The sequence below is a fragment of the Limulus polyphemus genome, unplaced genomic scaffold (assembly GCF_000517525.1).
Source record: "Limulus polyphemus unplaced genomic scaffold, Limulus_polyphemus-2.1.2 Scaffold672, whole genome shotgun sequence".
NCBI classification, from domain to species: domain Eukaryota; kingdom Metazoa; phylum Arthropoda; class Merostomata; order Xiphosura; family Limulidae; genus Limulus; species Limulus polyphemus.
In genome coordinates this window covers 193,017-211,297 of record NW_013666282.1, presented here as the reverse complement: position 1 = coordinate 211,297, position 18,281 = coordinate 193,017, and the positions used below count along the sequence as shown (strand labels likewise).

General features: G+C 31.8%; 1 protein-coding gene across 2 annotated transcripts in view; it reads right to left on the bottom strand.

The window, feature by feature from the left end:
* Positions 1 to 18,281, bottom strand: part of LOC106459873 (trimethyllysine dioxygenase, mitochondrial-like) — a 28,973-nt gene that overhangs the window by 7,130 nt on the left and 3,562 nt on the right. Inside the window, exons 2-3 of one of the 2 annotated variants that reach the window (XM_022386433.1) lie at positions 13,400 to 13,451; positions 10,711 to 10,839 (exon numbers count right to left, since the gene is read on the bottom strand). In XM_022386433.1, the coding sequence (XP_022242141.1) occupies positions 10,711 to 10,807 (97 nt within the window). In that variant the 5' untranslated portion in view covers positions 10,808 to 10,839; positions 13,400 to 13,451. The remainder of the gene's footprint in view (positions 1 to 10,710; positions 10,840 to 13,399; positions 13,452 to 18,281) is intronic. The other variant, XM_022386434.1, reaches the window with a different exon arrangement.

Sequence of the window (18,281 nt, the reverse complement as noted above, 5' to 3'; positions counted from 1 at the left end):
ACAAACAAACAAACAATGAAGTACATTTTAGGAAAATGTATCACATCACGTTCTGTTTGCAATAACAAACGTTTCAGTGACCATTGTAAATATATAGAACTGTGACCATGGGCGCATAACAGTCTGAATTCATAAACACTGAATTTGCTCTTGCTGAGCATATTGTTACTGCATGATGGATTTGAAAAGAATCCTTCCTGAAATGTAGAGACTTACACTTAAATAATCTAATTTTGTGTCTTTATCATACTCATTCTCATTCAATGTTTTATGCTTTTATAAATTGTTTTACGTTTGTATGTTATAAGTAGATTCATTTTGGGTAATGTGCTTGCACGCTTCTTAGCATTATGATATTGCTACACATTATACGCGGAGTTTGCAATAAACGCATATCTCAATCTCCCATAAAGTTTGCTTCATATATACAAATGTCTTCTAACTAGCTAATTAAGAACTTACTAAATCCATTTCACATCACTTACTAAATTCTGTCTTACGTTTTACTTTCTGAAGCAAGATCCGATCAGTGAAATATCTACTGTTTCTTGGAATGATTGCTTTATATCGCATCATTTCCAGATATGTGTGATCCAATTTTCTGATTGGTCAGGGAATTTACAGATGTGTGACCCAATTTTCTGATTGGTCATGGAATTTTCAGAAACAGAATTGTCACATATAAAACTTCTTTATTAGGTTAATGCGGGTACTATCATTTAGGAAATTTATGTTATATATTGAATCTATTTAATACTATAAATAACTAGATCGCACATTGTTAAAGTAGCTTTAATATTGTGAATTACTATAAATTTAATAAACTTTTATAAACTTACGTCTATTTAGTATATGTCAAGTTCTGGCTAGATCACCACAAAAAAATACCACATCCTAGGTGTATGTGACCTCTCTCGTGCATCTGACATAGTTTTGTTTGTTTTAATCTATTAGGTAACCTTGTTATAGTGGATCTACCCAACAGCCAGGTTTGAAATGGGAGGGAGCTCATGAAGATAGCCGGGAAAATTTACCGAATGACCAAAACGTGTGACTATTTATCCATTTGGACTAAAAGGTAAATAAAAGAGGCAGAAACGTTTCTTAAAACTGCAAATTTTACATTAATCCTTATTTTTCTCAGCTTATTAATAGGACTAAGACATCATTAATCTTAACAGAGTATATTAATTATATAGTTCAACACAAGCTTGAGCATTTATTACACCATACAGGTTTAAAACTATCTGTTGTCTCCGAATTTCCTGAAATTCTATGCTAACTTTTCACATTTTTCCCCTGTTAAGAATTGTTCACTTTTTTTCTTTTAGTTCAGCTTTGTTATTATTATATTTCTTTTTGGCAGAAAGTATGTTTCCAATCATACTTTCGTCATAAAAATTGAAAAGCTGCTCCCACATGTTGCACCTAACATTGTCTACAGCTAACAAAGTGGGCTACATTTTTCTTCTACAAGGTAAGATTGATACATTTTGATTGTGAACACGAAAAGTTTTATTTTTGATGTAATTAGTGAATATATTTTGCAAACGATCTTACAGCACGTGAGGTAATTTCTATGGTTATACTGTTGGATTAAAATGTCGTGGCTAAGATACTTAATGATCTTCTTGACCAATGTGTTAAATGAAAACTGCAGACACCACAACAAATGAATTTTTAAAAGTTACTCTATTAATACAAGGAGATATAAAACAGGTATTTGGCTATGTTACGAATCTCCAGTTACTGCGAATATAGGTATAGTTGTGTAGATTTTTTAAAAGTTACTCTATTAATACAAGGAGATATAAAACAGGTATTTGGCTATGTTACGAATCTCCAATTACTGCGAATATAGGTATAGTTGTGTAGATTTTTTAAAAGTTACTCTATTAATACAAGGAGATATAAAACAGGTATTTGGCTAAGTTACGAATTTCCAGTTACTGCGAATATAGGTATAGTTGTGTGCTTCGTTAATTATTGGAATACCTCGTACCTAAAAAGGCATATGTAGTATTTACATTGAACTGTTGAAATTGTAAGTAATGTTAAAGACACCACTGGAAAAGTATTTGGATGTTAGGTAGGAATACAGAAAGAGATAATAATAATAATCAGCTTACTAAAGTAAAAATCAAAACTTAAAATATAGCTGTGTAATTCATTATTTGATTATTTATTGGTGTAAAAAATATGTAGCAATTTATATGTCTAGCTCAAAGTTAACAGTCACTTTAATCCAATGAAGAAATCATGGCCAGCTTATGAAGCTGTACATAGAGTTCAATAACGTCAAAGAATTAAAGTTTTACAGTATAATTTGTATCATGATCATAAAATATCACAATTGCAACTCTACTGATAAGTCATTTCAGCTGATAATTGCTAACTAGCTTATACTTACGTATATGTATCTTCATAACTGCTATTTATATTGTCAATACGTTTAGCTCTAACCTATTTTTACGTAAAGTAATATTTTTACTATTTCATTAGTTTGTTTGTTACGGATTTCGCGCAAAGCTACACGAGGGCTATCTGCGCTAGCCGTCCCTAATTTAGTAGTGTAAGACTAAAGGGAAGGCAGGTAGTCATCACCACCCACCGCCAACTCTTGGGCTACTCTTTTACCACCGAATAGTGGGATTAACCGTCACATAATAACGCCCCCACGGCTGAAAGGGCGAGCATGTTTGGTGTGATGGGGATTCGAACCTGAGACACACAGATTGTGAGTCGAGCGCCCTAACCACCTGGCCATGCCGGGCCCAGAATGAGTTTGGCGAGTACGGTTGATGTTAGAATAAGAATCCTTAACAAGTTTTACGTGTGTTATATCTCTCATATAAATAATTCTAAGGTTAAGAAAACTGGTGTCGCGAAAAGTACATAAAGATAAAATTAAAGATGTCATGCGTTTAATTAAGATTGTTTTCAAAATGTTCTAAAAGAGGTCGTTGTAAATATAAACAATTTAAAGACATCCAGATTAGAGGGTTGTTGTCCACCAAACTGACATTTGCTAATTTTCGCATCGAGACATAAGAAGCTTGGAAAGTGATATCTTTAATTAATAAATGAAACGCTACAGCTATTTCTATAAAATAAACGAGTGTGATAAATACACATACGTATATATATTAGATTTAATTTTCTGACAGTTCATATGTGGGTGCTCAAGCCCACAACGTCATATATCTTTACCACCTTTTGCTGTCTTCAGCCAGAAGTGGGAATATGGCTGCTCTCTTGTTGTATTTAAGTAAAAAAAGTAGTAAGAAAAAATAAAAAGAGTAATATACATCATCAAGGGAGACATTAAAACTGTCCTTTAGGTTGATATTCCAGCCCCCAATACGACGTTTGGACATAATAACCAAGATGTTATGGTACTATTATACTAAACCCCACTTTTTGTATTAGCATAACTCCCATTCTCCACCCTTCCATGATACTACCTGGTTTCCTCCAGTAACACCTCTTCAATGGTTCTAAAAATGGTTCTTTTATATCTAATCTAATATAATATAAAATATTTAATTAAGGCTTTTCTAAGAAATTTAATTTTTTAATAATACATTCATTCATATTTGATATTACGAATTATATATTACTACAAATTTTACAATACCTAAGAAGTGTGAATGTGTAATATTCTGTATAGCATGCTTTGCATCATTACTATTTGATGAAGGAAGTCCATATATTTGAAATGAGAAATAATTGTTCTAATCAAAAATATTAATATATAAATACTGGAGGTATCCCATACACTACAAAAATGTTAAATAAAAAAAACAGCTAAAATGTGGTAGAAAAAATGTCCAATGAAACGACGTTTCGCTGCTATTAACGATTTTATTAAACTTTTATTTTCCTAGTAAAATAATAAATTTACCTACAATTGGTAGTTTATTCATATTGTCTATGTCTTTCCACATTTGTTTCATCACCTTTGATAAGCGAGGTAAATACGGAATTACACACACACACAAATTAATCGTCTGAATAAATTATCGTTTTTTCTGTTAACCTATCAGTTCTTAACTATTTTGTAACCACACTAAAAGGATAATTATCCTTTTTCTACAATATATTTTTCAGGTTCTTTGCTTCCTCATCCATCTCTTCTTTCGAACTGCTGCAATTAATTTCTGCTATAGCCAATATAGTTTGTATAATCCCCATTTTTTTAGACTTGTGATGAGCTGACGACCAATTCAAGTAGAGATCAGTATGTGTTTTCTTTCTAAGTACTTTTGTTTTAAAAGCAATATTAACCATGACATTAAGGAATGCTAATTCACCACATTCTCATCAATATATATAGACCTTAAATTTATCATCAACATATCTGACAAGAAACATAATCCTAGATTAACCGTGCTTTTGACGTTATAATCAAGCATGTTCATAAAAATGGGGGTGAACTAGCTTTCTTTAATGTCATGGTTAGTAGGGTTAATAATGCTTTTAAAACAAAAGTATTTAGGAAGAAAACACATACTGATCTCTATTTGAACTGGTCGTTAGCTAATCACAAGTCTCAAAAAATAGGGATTATTAAAACTTTATTGGCTCCAGCAAAAATTAAAAGCTGGATGAGGAAGTAGTTTATTTAGAAAATTTATTGGTGAATAGAAATACTTATCCTATTAGTGTGGTTACAAAATAATTAAGAACTGATAGATTGACAGAACAAAAAAGACAATTTATTCAGATAATTTGTTTGTTTGTTTTGAATTTCGCGCAAAACCACACGAGGGCCATCTGCGCTAGCCGTCCCTAATTTAGCAGTGTAAGACGAGAGGGCAGGCAGCTAGTCATCACCACCCACCGCCAACTCTTGGGCTACTATTTTATCAACGAATAGTGAGATTGACCGCACATTATAACGCCCCCACGGTTGAAAAGGCGAGCATGTTTGGTGGAACGGGGATAATTCCGTATGTACCTCTCTTAGCAAACACGATAAAAAGAATGTGGAAAGAAATATAAAATACATGTAAGCTTCCAGGTAGGTAAATTCATTGTTTACCATGAAAATGAGAGTTGAATACAAATATTAAAATAGAATTAAACCAATTACAGTTGAGAAAGAACTAGTTTAGAATGTACGGAATGTTATATTCTCTATATATAGGAGAGACGGAATGTAATAATCTCTATACAGAGGAGACTGGTAGAAATTCAAGTACTAGAATAGTGGAACATGAACTTGCTCCATCAAATGACTACCAACAATGTAAAGTTACAGAATATTGTAGTGAAAATAAAAATTTTAAAATTATTTGTAGAAACCCTAATGTTAGTAAACGTAAAATAAAGGAATACGAACCTGTAATAAATAAAACACAAAAAGTAGGATTATATTTATGCTAAGGTCAAGGTTATGTTCATGGTGTCACCGTTGGGTGTATTTAATATGTTGTGTTCTGTTGTGTTGTGTAAGTATATGATGATATCATGTTTACAGCGGCGAAACGTTGTTTGTTGGATATTTTTTTATCGTATTTTAGCTGTTTTTTTCTTCAAAATATTAATGTTATTCTAATTATTAATTATTTTAATATCTAAATATAAATACTTTATATCAGTTTTTATTTTAAGACAAACTTACTTTAGACTACCTGATGTGGACACAGCAAATAATCGAACCCTGGATTTTGGTGTTATATATTCGTAGACTTAGTTAGCGCTGTCCCAATAGATATAGTGTATGATATGGAAGTATTTTAGATTTGCAAAAACCACATGGTAAATTAACCAATATGATAATTAATTTTTGGATCATTAATACTGATTAGATCATCGTTGTATGCCAAGAAAAATAAATCTGGATTTATAAACTCTATTAATTAATTTTCATAATAATAATTTAGCGACACAACTTAAATAATTGGCTTTCATTAGACACCCATACCTGTGGTGGGCGGTGTAGCTTTGTACTTTGCAGCAAACAGAGCTCCCATCGGTATACCTCTATTTTTAAAAATTTATTTATTAACATGATTATATTATATAAACAAAAACTAAATACGTTTTTATATTATTAGCTGTAAATGTTCGATTTTCTACTTTTATAGGAGATCAATAAATTTATCTGTTAATGAATTTTCCATCAATACAAATATTAAGTTGTATAATCGTAAGTAATATATTGAAATCGTATGTTTGAATTCTATCTATTAATTGTGCTTTATTTAAATTTTCTAGGGTTATTAGAACAGGTTCATTATTATTAATTATCCAAAAGATATGTTTATTATTTATATTTTGCCGCATTTTAATAAGTAACTGGCTCAATAGGTTACTTAATAAAACCGCAATTTGTTTCAGTATAGTATTTACCAAACTAGAAATAAAATGGAATTTGGTGGGAGATTTATGGAATTTAGGTATTGCATACAGATACAGTAATTTTAAATATGAATTTCACTTAACATCCATTTTTAGCAGCTTTCAAGAAATTATTAATAATATCTTCTTCAGAATTATTTTGTAATTTAAATGTTTGTGATAACACATTTGTTCTGTATTTTACGAATATTAGTTTTCAGTTTTAAAAACGTTTAATATATCGGATATCCATGTAAATTCATAAAAGATAAATTATCTTTTATTTTAATAATAACATAAAAACTTCATTCTAAAAAACCTATTTGGAGGATAATGTTTTGTATAATTCAGTTTTAGAATATAATAATCTATGTTTTTCTTTATAGAATTTAAAATATATTTGTTTACAACTATTCTGTATTTAGCATCTGTTGCCATGATATTCAGTAAGGAATTATCTTCTGTTATTTCCAGATTTCCAGTTATAATATGTTTGTGAAAAAACCTGCCAAAAAGTTTGAGTATCCAAATCATTTTTTAGAATATTCGTATCCAAATCATTTTTTAGAATATTCATATCCAAATCATTTTTTAGAATATTCGTATCCAAATCATTTTTTAGAATATTCATATCCAAATCATTTTTAGAATATTCATAATTATATTCAAGTGATCCTTTTGGAATTTCGTAGTTAAAACTGATAATAAGTTTAAACATTTATTTATTTTAGAGCAATACCACAATGCGCTATTTCCTGTGTCTATCTTGAGAAATCGAACTCCGAATTTTAACGTTGTAAGTCCGTAGCCTTGCTGCTGTCTCATAATGTAGTATTTCAATAAGCTACATAACCTTAGCAGCAGATAAACATTATATTGAATGATATAATTAAAGAATTATCAACATACAAATTTTCATAGATAGTAATTATTCATAAACATAAAATTTTTAATATTTTGCAAATTTCTAAACTTTCGCATGATTCTATAACACTACATATTATTTTATTTCACCAATTTATTGACCTACTTATGAAATAAGAAACTCGAACTTTTACCGTAATATTAAAAACATATTTAGTTTTTATTTATATAATAATCATGTATATTTTTATAAACATTTTTTTAAATAAATAGTGAATATATCGATGGGAGCTAATTATTCAAATTGTGTTGTTAATTTAAATCTATATTATTATTAATGTAAATGTATAAATAATTTTATAAATCCAAGTTTATTTTCGAAGTCATATATTGATAATCTAATCAGTATTAATAATCCGGAAATTAGTAATTATATTGGTAACATTTGCCCTGCGGGTTTTACAAGTCGAAAATACTTCCATATCAAACACTGAAATACATTATTTAGATTTGGATATTAAGATAACTAAACATTATAGTAATACTAGCAGGTGCCTGCTGAAACAATTCAACGGTAATTTTCCTACAAATAGTGATGAATAGAAATAGAGCAGAACTTATATGCAATATGATTGTTTAGTGGGATTTACAACCGTCTTTTGTCATTCCATGTGTTACTGTGGAAAATTGCACTACGTTTGTTTTTAAGCAAAGGAGACTGACTGTAATGTATTATTGGCAAAAATGCTTGGGTTTCGATGCAATGGATTCATCCAGCACAGTAAAGCACTCGAGCTTGCTAAATAGCCGCTGGAATTTTTTGTGTTGGATGCCACTGTTCCTTGTCATTTTATTAATTGCAAGAAAAGATTGCTTCCAAAGTGAGTGCGTTTTTCCAGTTGTCATTTCTATAAACTGAACAACAACAAATATATATATATATATATACATAGAGAGAGAGATAGATAGATAGATAGATAGATAGATACGTTCCTCTCTTTATACGTTTCTTTCGTTCATGTTCCTTTCTTCGAAAGTATGGGGTTTAGTATAATAGTACCACAACATCTTAGCTTTTTATGTCCAAACATCATATTGGGCTGTCTTCCCTAATGATGTATAATACCCTAATTATTTTTACTTCTCCTTCTTATTTTTTCTTATAAATTTTCTTTTTTTTCCTCCAAATGTAACAAATAACCAACTACCTTCTCACTACTGGCTGAAGACGGCGAAAAGTGGTAAAAATGTGGGCCTGAACATCCATATTTTATCCTTTTTCTCTCTCTCTCTCCAAGCATGAGAAGCCGATGAAAATTAAGGTCAAAGAAGATAGATGGGGTACTTCCCAACGCAATTTGAGTCTTACTTCCGCCAGTACTTCAAAAACAAGAGCACAATACATAATGACCCACCTTACGATTTGTTCCTCGGGATTGGATGTTTGTTTTGTGGCTACGTTTTTCCCAAGATACCTAAATCTAGCTATAATTTATCTAAGGTTTGGATATACTGTGTTCACGTTATCCTTCCTTTTAATGTATATTAATTGAAAAATTATATATATATATATATATATATACATACACACACACACATTCTGTAAGGCAACAGAAAGTGGGAGGGACAATGACATTCAATGGTAAAATCGGTAATACATCACTCCTCGTTAAGATTAATTACGTAACGTCAAACAAAGAATATTTCTCATTACCTGATAAGCAAATATTTATTTAAACGAAATACTGTGAACAAGACAGTCATGCATTTAAATAACCAAAGGTCTTTTATAAAATTAACTTGATTTTTGGCCTCAATCTTTAAATGAATAAGCTGTGTCGATTATTGGCCCTTGCTAACGTTGTAAATTGGTTTTAAAAACGACCACGTCATATTCATCAAGGATATGTTAAAATACACTCGACTTAGAAATTCTCAAACAATGACCTAAAGTTTTTAGTGGACTCCATATAGCTTTGATGGCAGATGGAACATGTATTTACAAACTACATTTGAAGGTATCAATTCTGAAATACGATCCTTGGTTCTAAATGAACTATATTGTAAGCGACAGTTAGGTTTGAAAACGAATCTCAGCTGTACTTGTGGGTATTCCATCTGAAGTGCCCCCTAGTGACACAGCGGTATGTCTGCAGACTTACATCGCTAGAAACCGGGTTTGATACTCATGATGTGCAGAGCACAGATAACCCATTATGCAGCTTTGTACTTAACTTCACACCAACAAACAAAACCATTTGAAGTACATTTCTCAATTGATTTTTTTTTAAATCAAGGGATATTTACTCATACATAGCAAAACAATGACAATAAGATATTTTGGAATTTGAAATTTAGATGGTTTACTTTGTTTTTTAAATAATCTCCAATATTCAAGCTATGACATGAATTGGAAAGCCATTTCTACAATAAAATTTTTTGTTTGTTTGTTATGAATTTCGCACAAAGCTACACGAGGGATATCTGTGCTCTGCCCACCACGTGTATCGAAACCCGGATTCTAGCCCGCGAAAGTTTGACACTTAATTTCATAAATTTTTAGTTTTATGTGTTGTGATGATTAATTGTGATTACCTTTTCTGCTTTAAGCATTGTGATAGAGTAACGTTTAATTATAATCTATTTCTCAAACGTGCCATTTCAGTTTTAGGTATGGACGCTTTGAAAATGTTGTAAAATATATAAAAATGAACTAATTGTCTATTTATTTACGTCCTAGTGTATCTATGTCATAAACAAGTTTAATCACTATTGGTCTTAACACATGAGGTCCATGGAAATTTTACAACGAATATAGTCACATATGAATATCGTCATGAAGAGTTTCATTAGTTTGCAACTTTTACAAATCCTACTGTGACCATAGTTTCCGAAAGAAGTCAAGTAGCCTGGTTTATTTTCCCTTTTATTCATTTGAAATATGTTTTATTAAAGTTTAAAAGCCGTCATGTAGTTACAAATAAGTCTGTGTATGATTGAAATTTCCTTTTGTTGTTCTTGGCCTGTACAACCAGGAAATGTTTGTAAATGCTCACATACATTATGATCTTCCTATATTTTGTTCCATTTGATAATCATCCAACCTGGAAATTCATCAGTAAGGAAAAGTTTACGTGGTGATGAGCAGGTAAACCCCCTGAAGAACGTCGTGCTAGACGGGGGGAGGGTGAAGAAAACCCGGGATATCACTGAAGCCATGTGATTTGAATATGTTATATGGCCATGTTTTTTACACACGAAATTAAGTAAAAAAAATATTTTACTGATGAGCTCGCATTTTATATTCTGACCAACAAACAACGCCTAACCATGATTTTAGTATGATATTCCCAAGACAAATTTATGAAACTCAGTTAAATCCGTATAAAGCACACAAAAGCAAAATTTCTATTTCATTTATTTTCAGAATATTTTACGGTAAACTTAAATGTAATTATTTATATACACTATTATAAATTATTATAATAAACATCTCTATACCTCTCATCTTTGTCGGAAACTTAGAAAAATTCCTTGCTTGACTGTTCAACAGCTGTCGACTACAAATCCTAAGTCCTCTAGAACAGAAAGACGCCATTTTTCCAGCTACAATTATACGACACTTTCACACTGGAAAAAGAAATAAAGGAACGAATGAAATACTTTTTTTTTTCTAAGTTACAATTAGAGATATCACAAGTTTTATTTTTCAGTATCAATAAATTGCTGATGTGAATTTTTCAAGACTCCCCTTTTTTTTGTTAAATTAAATGTGCTAGTACATTCATAATAAATAATACTGTGTTATTAATCCTTACTATCATTCTACATTGTAATTGGCTTGAATAAAAACTGATAACGATTATACTTCGCTTACTTAATCTACTTTTCACCAAAACTATTGTTGTTCATGCCATTGATGATGAAAATAGAATCTAGACCACTATTATATATCTTGTATCCAGGCCAGGCTGTCCCCCAGTGGGTCAGTGGTAAGTATACGGACTTACAACGCTAAAATCTGAAGTTCGATTCCACGGAATGAACAGAACGAAGATAGCCTATTGTGTAACTTTGCGCTGAAACTCGAACTCACCCAGCCAGTCTGAGTCCTGATATTGGGCGAAAGGCCTCCTTGGCTTTGGATATTATTTCACATTCAATGCTTTCACTTATAAGCTCTTAGAATTACAGTTCTAGTTTTCTCACGTTGATGCTATGATGTCAACATCCATTCCAGGAAGAAGAATATTAGCTTGGTGGTTTGTCAGCTCTTCTTAAGGACAATGAGGTGATTAGCTTGGTGGTTTGTCAGCTTTTCTTAAGGACAATGAGTTGATTAGCTTGGTGGTTTGTCAGCTCTTCTTAAAGACAATGGGGTGATTAGCCTGCTGGTTTGCCTGTTCTTCTTAAGGACAATGAGGTGATTAGCTTGCTGGTTTGTCAGTTCTTCTTAAGGACAATGAGGTGATTAGCTTGCTGGTTTTTCAGCTTTTCTTAAGGACAATGAGGTGATTAGCTTGGTGGTTTGTCAGCTCTTCTTAAGGACAATGGGGTGATTAGCTTGCTGGTTTGTCAGCTCTTCTTAAGGACAATGAGGTGATTAGCTTGCTGGTTTGTCAGTTCTTTTTAAGAACAATGAGGTAATTAGCTTGCTGGTTTGTCAGTTCTTCTTAAGGACAGTGAGGTGATTAGCTTGCTGGTTTGTCAGTTCTTCTTAAGGACAATGAGGTGATTAGCTTGCTAGTTTTTCAGCACTTCTTAAGGACAATGAGGTGATTAGCTTGCTGGTTTGTCAGTTCTTCTTATGGACAATTAAGGTGATTAGCTAGCTGGTTTGTCAGTTCTTCTTAACGATAATGAAGGTGATGTAAGTAAGAAAAATTAAAACAAAATAATTGTTGCTAAAATAAGTATGTTATTCATACTAACTGTAATCTTAAATTCTAAATGAGTTAAATACAAAATTAATGACTATTACACTTCACTTACTCACTTTAATTCACACCAGAACAGTTGCTGTTCAACCAATAGATGATATAAATAGCACCTAGATTACTACTATGTCTGTTGTATCCTTGTATTGGGCAAAAAGCCTCGTCGGTACTGGATATGTGGTTGGCTTATTAGTACACGTTGTTTGCTATCATTGATAAATTCCTTGAATTTAGTAAAGGTATCCTCGAAAATAAGACCTACATTACGATAGACAAATCGTCTATCAAGTTTAACTTTTAATCTTATGCCTCAGATATAAATGATCAAAAAAAATAAGAGCAAATAAAAGTACTTGGTCTCACAAAGTCCCACATCTGAAACTAGCATTCATCATCTACAACTAGTTGCGAGAAAGTAGTTCCATCTAATGAGAAAATTAGTAGAACAAAAACTAACTAATACAGCTGGGTCAATTGGAATAAGTTAAAAATTATCTCTTGATGTTGCCATAATGTTCAAATGGTTATATGCATGGCATATTAATACCTATGACTTCTAAGTTACAACTCACTTTTGAGGTGTACTCTTATAAACAATTTTCATGCAAGTAGCGAATATGGGTGCTTGATAATGGTGGAGGGAGTCAATAAGGAACTTGTGGAGCAATTTGACTTTAAAATCGACTTTTATGCAATGACAAATAACTAGACTGGACTTGTGTGGTGTTAAATGTAAAACAAATCTTTATGATATTAAAAAGGAAAACTGTGCGCGCTTTTGTAAAAGCTAAGAAAATCATCTCTGTTGGATTGATGAATAGATCTTCAGCTTTCTTCATCTCAAGATGAATCTCTGTAGAACTAGTCACAATGAAACCTAAGTAGAACTGGAAGAACTAAAGTTCCAATCTTGTGAGAAACCTTGTATCCTTTATCTTATGAAAGCATCACTATGTGAATGGTCATTCTCTCACAACATTCATAAACTCTAGCATACAGACATCAGTTCATCTAACAAGAAACATTACAGTACTTGGCCTTTTCAACATGGACAAGTGACGTTACTTCAATATTTACTTGGGCCAAGTATACATTATCTGCTATAGAAAACAAAGAAATAAAGCGAATTAGAATAAAATACATTCAAACATTTTCTGAACTATGTCTTTTTTTATGTTACAAGTGCATAAAAACTAATTAAACGAATTTTAAAAATTCCTAAGTTATTAAAGGCAGGTGGAAACATATGATACCTCTACATATGACACTGTTCCTTCCTCCACTGTTTCCGACTTGTCTTCAAGCCTACAATTAAATTTAACATCAAAACCAAAAATCTTTAAACTAGTGACATGATCAAGAAGCATAATGACTTTTCATAATTCCTGAGAATACAAACATACCATATGGACGAGAAAACCATTTAACAAAGAATTATAATTCAAATACACATAAATACCCTTTAAACTAGGATTTAATAAGCTACCACACAACAGTGTTGCAATAAAACCCTTTGGTCATAATTTTAAACGTGAATTACATCAACAGAAAATAGTTATATTTTAAAATTGAATATATTTAATAGTGAAAGAAAAGACCCCTACTTTTTTCAAGATGCAAAAATTATATTACATACTACAATAAAAAACGTTAATAAAGTAGAACATAAAATGGCCCTTTAACACATCAGTACCCTTTGATGAAGAGAAAAGCAATAGGCAAGTACATACATAAATGACATATTTAAAAAAGTAAATAATTGCCCACCCCTTTAGAAGATGTAATCTAACAGCCTGTTCACTAATACATTAAAAAATTAATGATACTGTAAGTATCATAATACAACATACTAAAACCTTAAGATTGAAAAATGTGCAGAATTAAAATGCAATACTCTGTAATAATGAAGCAAATAAAACATTTTATGGCAAAAACTAATACTTACAGAAAATTCTTTACAATAGGTGAAAGTGCATATTTAAAACAACTTTTCACTGAGGTACATATAACTAAATCAAGCTTTTTATTTCAATCAAAACATAATTGATCTAGATACAAAACCTTCATAAGAACATTAACTCCTCTTCAAATAAAGGACAAAATAAAAGAAACGTAAAATGAAACCTTTATTCATAAAAAAACGAACCATAATAAAAATAGCTATATCCACAAATAAATTTTAATGTCTTATATACATGTGTAAAAAGAAAAAGGAAATGAAATGAAGAAGTAAGAATAATTTACATTACATATTCACACAATTCTTACAAGGAAGTTGTAATGTGCTTTTTTTGTGTGAAGCTCTCATGTGGACATTTTCCGTAACCATCCAACTGTTGGTGGACTTTTGATTTTAAAATCTTCTTCACCAGTTGGGTAACAGAAAGGCTGACCATCAGTGGGTCTGCTTTGGCTAACATCTTCATCCAAGCTAGTGTCTTCTCATCATGGTTTTGAGTCATTCAGGTGGTCAATCAAGCAACAAAAAGTACTTCAGGAATACTCGGTAGCGAAGAATGAAAATACACTGTCTAGTCGAAAAATAGATAGCCAAAAGCATTGAGGATATGATATTTTGTACAAAAGTCCCGATTCGAATGTGAGGTCAGGCAAATTTCATTGATCAAAAGCTCATTCCCAACCCCAGGCTTCTACGAGTCTCACCTGACCAACATCCTGTGGCTGTTCTGCTCTATGTTGTCCCAATTTCATTCTTCTTACTGTTCAATTGTCCCATTAATAGCATCCACTTCCAGTAGGAAGAAATAGAGCTCGAGACCGCAACATGTTCATACACTTTCAAGCTGACTAAGGTGGCATTAACCATTACCTTCAACTGTTAGCTTTCTTTCAGTAATGCTTCTATTCACTTGTACCATTAATAGCATCCGCTTCCAGTAGGAAGAAATAGAGCTCGAGACCGCAACATGTTCATACACTTTCAAGCTGACTAAGGTGGCATTAACCATTACCTTCAACTGTTAGCTTTCTTTCAGTAATGCTTCTATTCACTTTCTTTAGTTGACTTACTTTCATATACTAACTTTGTAGTAATATTTAGTGCAAATAACAAAATATTTTTATCTCATGAGTGTTACTTTCTACCTTCCCATAGTACACTTACAGTCTGCATTTTGACGCTTCAATACTGTATTTTGTAATGAATCAACATTAAGAAAATATTCAGTATAAGTGTTTTCTTATTAAAATATTTCAATCTGCACGATTCCTATCACAACTAAATAAAAACACGTGGGTACATCATATTTCTATTTATTATTATATTTAAGCCACTGTGTTCGAATTTCATATTATTATTCATAATTTTACCTACTTATGAATATTGCAACTTGATTCAGTCAAAATATATTCTGCAGTACTCTTTATAAGAAACACCTGGTAAAATTATGCTATTACAAACCTCAAGTGGTTGTGCTTCTTTGCTACTTTTCTCTTCAAAGAAAATTCACTACTTGCCAAACATTTCGACAACAAAATCAAAACATTCTGTTACTAATATTAATGAAGATAACAGATACACTGCGTTCTATAACATTTCGGCCCGGTATGGCCAGGTGGTTAGGGTGCTCGACTCACAATCTGAGGGTCGCGGGTTCGAATCCCCCTTCCCATAAAACATGTTCTCCCTTTCAGCCGGTGGGGGCATTATAATGAGGTGGTCAATCCCACTATTCGTTGGCGGTGGGTGGTGATGACTAGCTGCCTTCTCTCTAGTCTTATACTACTAAATTAGAGATGGCTAGCGCAGATAACCCTCGTGTAGCTTTACGCGACATTCAAACTAAACCAAACTGTATATTATATCTGAAGCTGTGAGAGGATAAGTAAGCTGGTGACGCTGCCACAAGAGAAAAGGTTACTTGCCAGATCAGAACTTTGGTTTTCTTTCAGTTCGCTTGGCTTTGATCGTGACTAGTTCAGCAGAGATTCATTTCAGAAGAAAAGCTGAAATTCTATTCACAAATCTAATAGAGACAATTGTTTAAGCATCTATACAAGCAGTCACATTATATAATTTCTGACATAACTAGAGAGAGACGCATTCAATAGAGCACGTACCTTTGCCACGCAGCGTTGATCATATTTCGCTGAAACAATTCGAAAGTGCGTCCGTATTTCCGTCGTTATCAACAAACACGGTCCATATTTGCAGGACAATGAGGAGTAATATTTTACATATGTCCATAAGTTTCATCAAAATCCGATTATTTTCGACTGAGTTATAGAGCAAAAATAGTGTGAAAAATTAGTCTTCATGTTAACATATAGAGATTTTTTGGGATTTTTGTGACCTTGACCTTTGCCATCCAAAAACTAAAAACTTTTAAGTTGGGTCATAGCCCAATTCCATTCAGCCGTTTTCGACAAACCTAGCTAAAAAGCGCATAAACACGCGCACACACAGAGGTGAAAACATAACCTTCGTCCACCTTATAACCTGACAGGCATCCACTCTACTTCTCACTACTTAAAACACTTATTGTTACTTTCAATAGAGATGTGCGATGTTACTACTCGGGTAGAGTCGATATTATCTACTATAGAGAACGAAGGCGAAATATAGCTAGAACAACTGTGTGTTTGTCAAAACTGCATAGAAACTAACTAAATGACTATATTTTAAATTCCTATATTACTATAATTAGATAGAAATCATATATCTGCATTTCACACTATTATTTGAAAAATGACAGAGGGAATTTTCCCTCCAAATTCTAAAAAGCAGAAATATAAAACCTGTCCAATTATCACTCTAATCATATTAGGTGCGCGATTAATTTAATTAATGATCTTAAATCCGCGTATTCCGTTTAAAATGCATTAGCTAGTTATCAAAGGTAACTATTACATAAAAATGTTTTATTCTTTACGTAACAGTTTTCACAATTTTATACAAAGCCTCTTTAATATCAAATTTGTATCTGAGTACAGCTATACAATGTTTGTTTTGAATATAAAAAAATAGTATGTTTTCTGTTGTTGTTGATTTTTTTTCATCTTACCACAAAGCTACAAAATAGGCTATCTTCGCTCTGTCCACTGTGTGGATCTGAGCTCCTGATTTTAGTTATAAGGCCGTAAACTTATCGTTAACTTGCCAGAGGACAAAGTTTAATAAATAAATATAGTTTTTAACAATCTAAAGTCTTAAAATTAGCAATTTTACACCAGAAAGAAAATATTACAATTAATAGAAATTCTGGAAAATTCAAGTAAATTAAAACGTATATATTAAGATGAAGCCACGTTACTATTAAATGAAGGAACTTCATATATTTGGAAAAACAATTGTTGGTGGTTACGTTTATCAATAATATTTCAAACAATCCATTTCTTACTTTTTTATCTAATTCTAAACAATATTTTGCGCATTTGATGACAAAGTAATTTATATTCACATTTCAACAGAATATATGGCAATAATATAGTTATCAATACTCTGATTATCCAAAGTAATTAAACCATCGATATATCTGTACTTACATCTTAACAAATTGCGTTTTTCATAAAACTGAAGATATAAGATAGCAACACCAGCGTTCCATTTTGAACATTTTATATAAAATAATAAAATTATTATAAATACAGAAACTAATATGATACTTTCCATTTTCAAAATTAAGGGTTTCAAAATTAGGTAATTAAATCTATACATTGATAAATCAGTGGTTTTTCTTGTTTCTTTGATCTTAAGCACAAAGCAACACAAAGGACTATCTGGGGTACAACCACCGCGGGTATCGAAACATGAATCTTAGCTTCTTGAGCCCTCAGACTTACCGCTCAAAAGCCATGGGCGTAAATTAAAGGGCCAATAGAATTAAAGCTGAGGTTGCACACACACACACACAAAACAAACATAATGTACTGAAACAGCATTTTTACTTTCTAGACCTTGTAAAGCTTGTTATCTACTGTTTAAGTTATGAACAGCATGATCGACATCTTCAGCTTTATCTATTAACATAGTGCAAGAGGGCATTTTTAAAAGGTTTTGCTGAACTAGTAATAAACATAAATTTACGTTTATGTAGTTATGAAATTCCATATACGGTGACTGTAAATATGTAAGAGACTTAGCAGCGAATATTTTAAATGCCTTGGCAACACTAG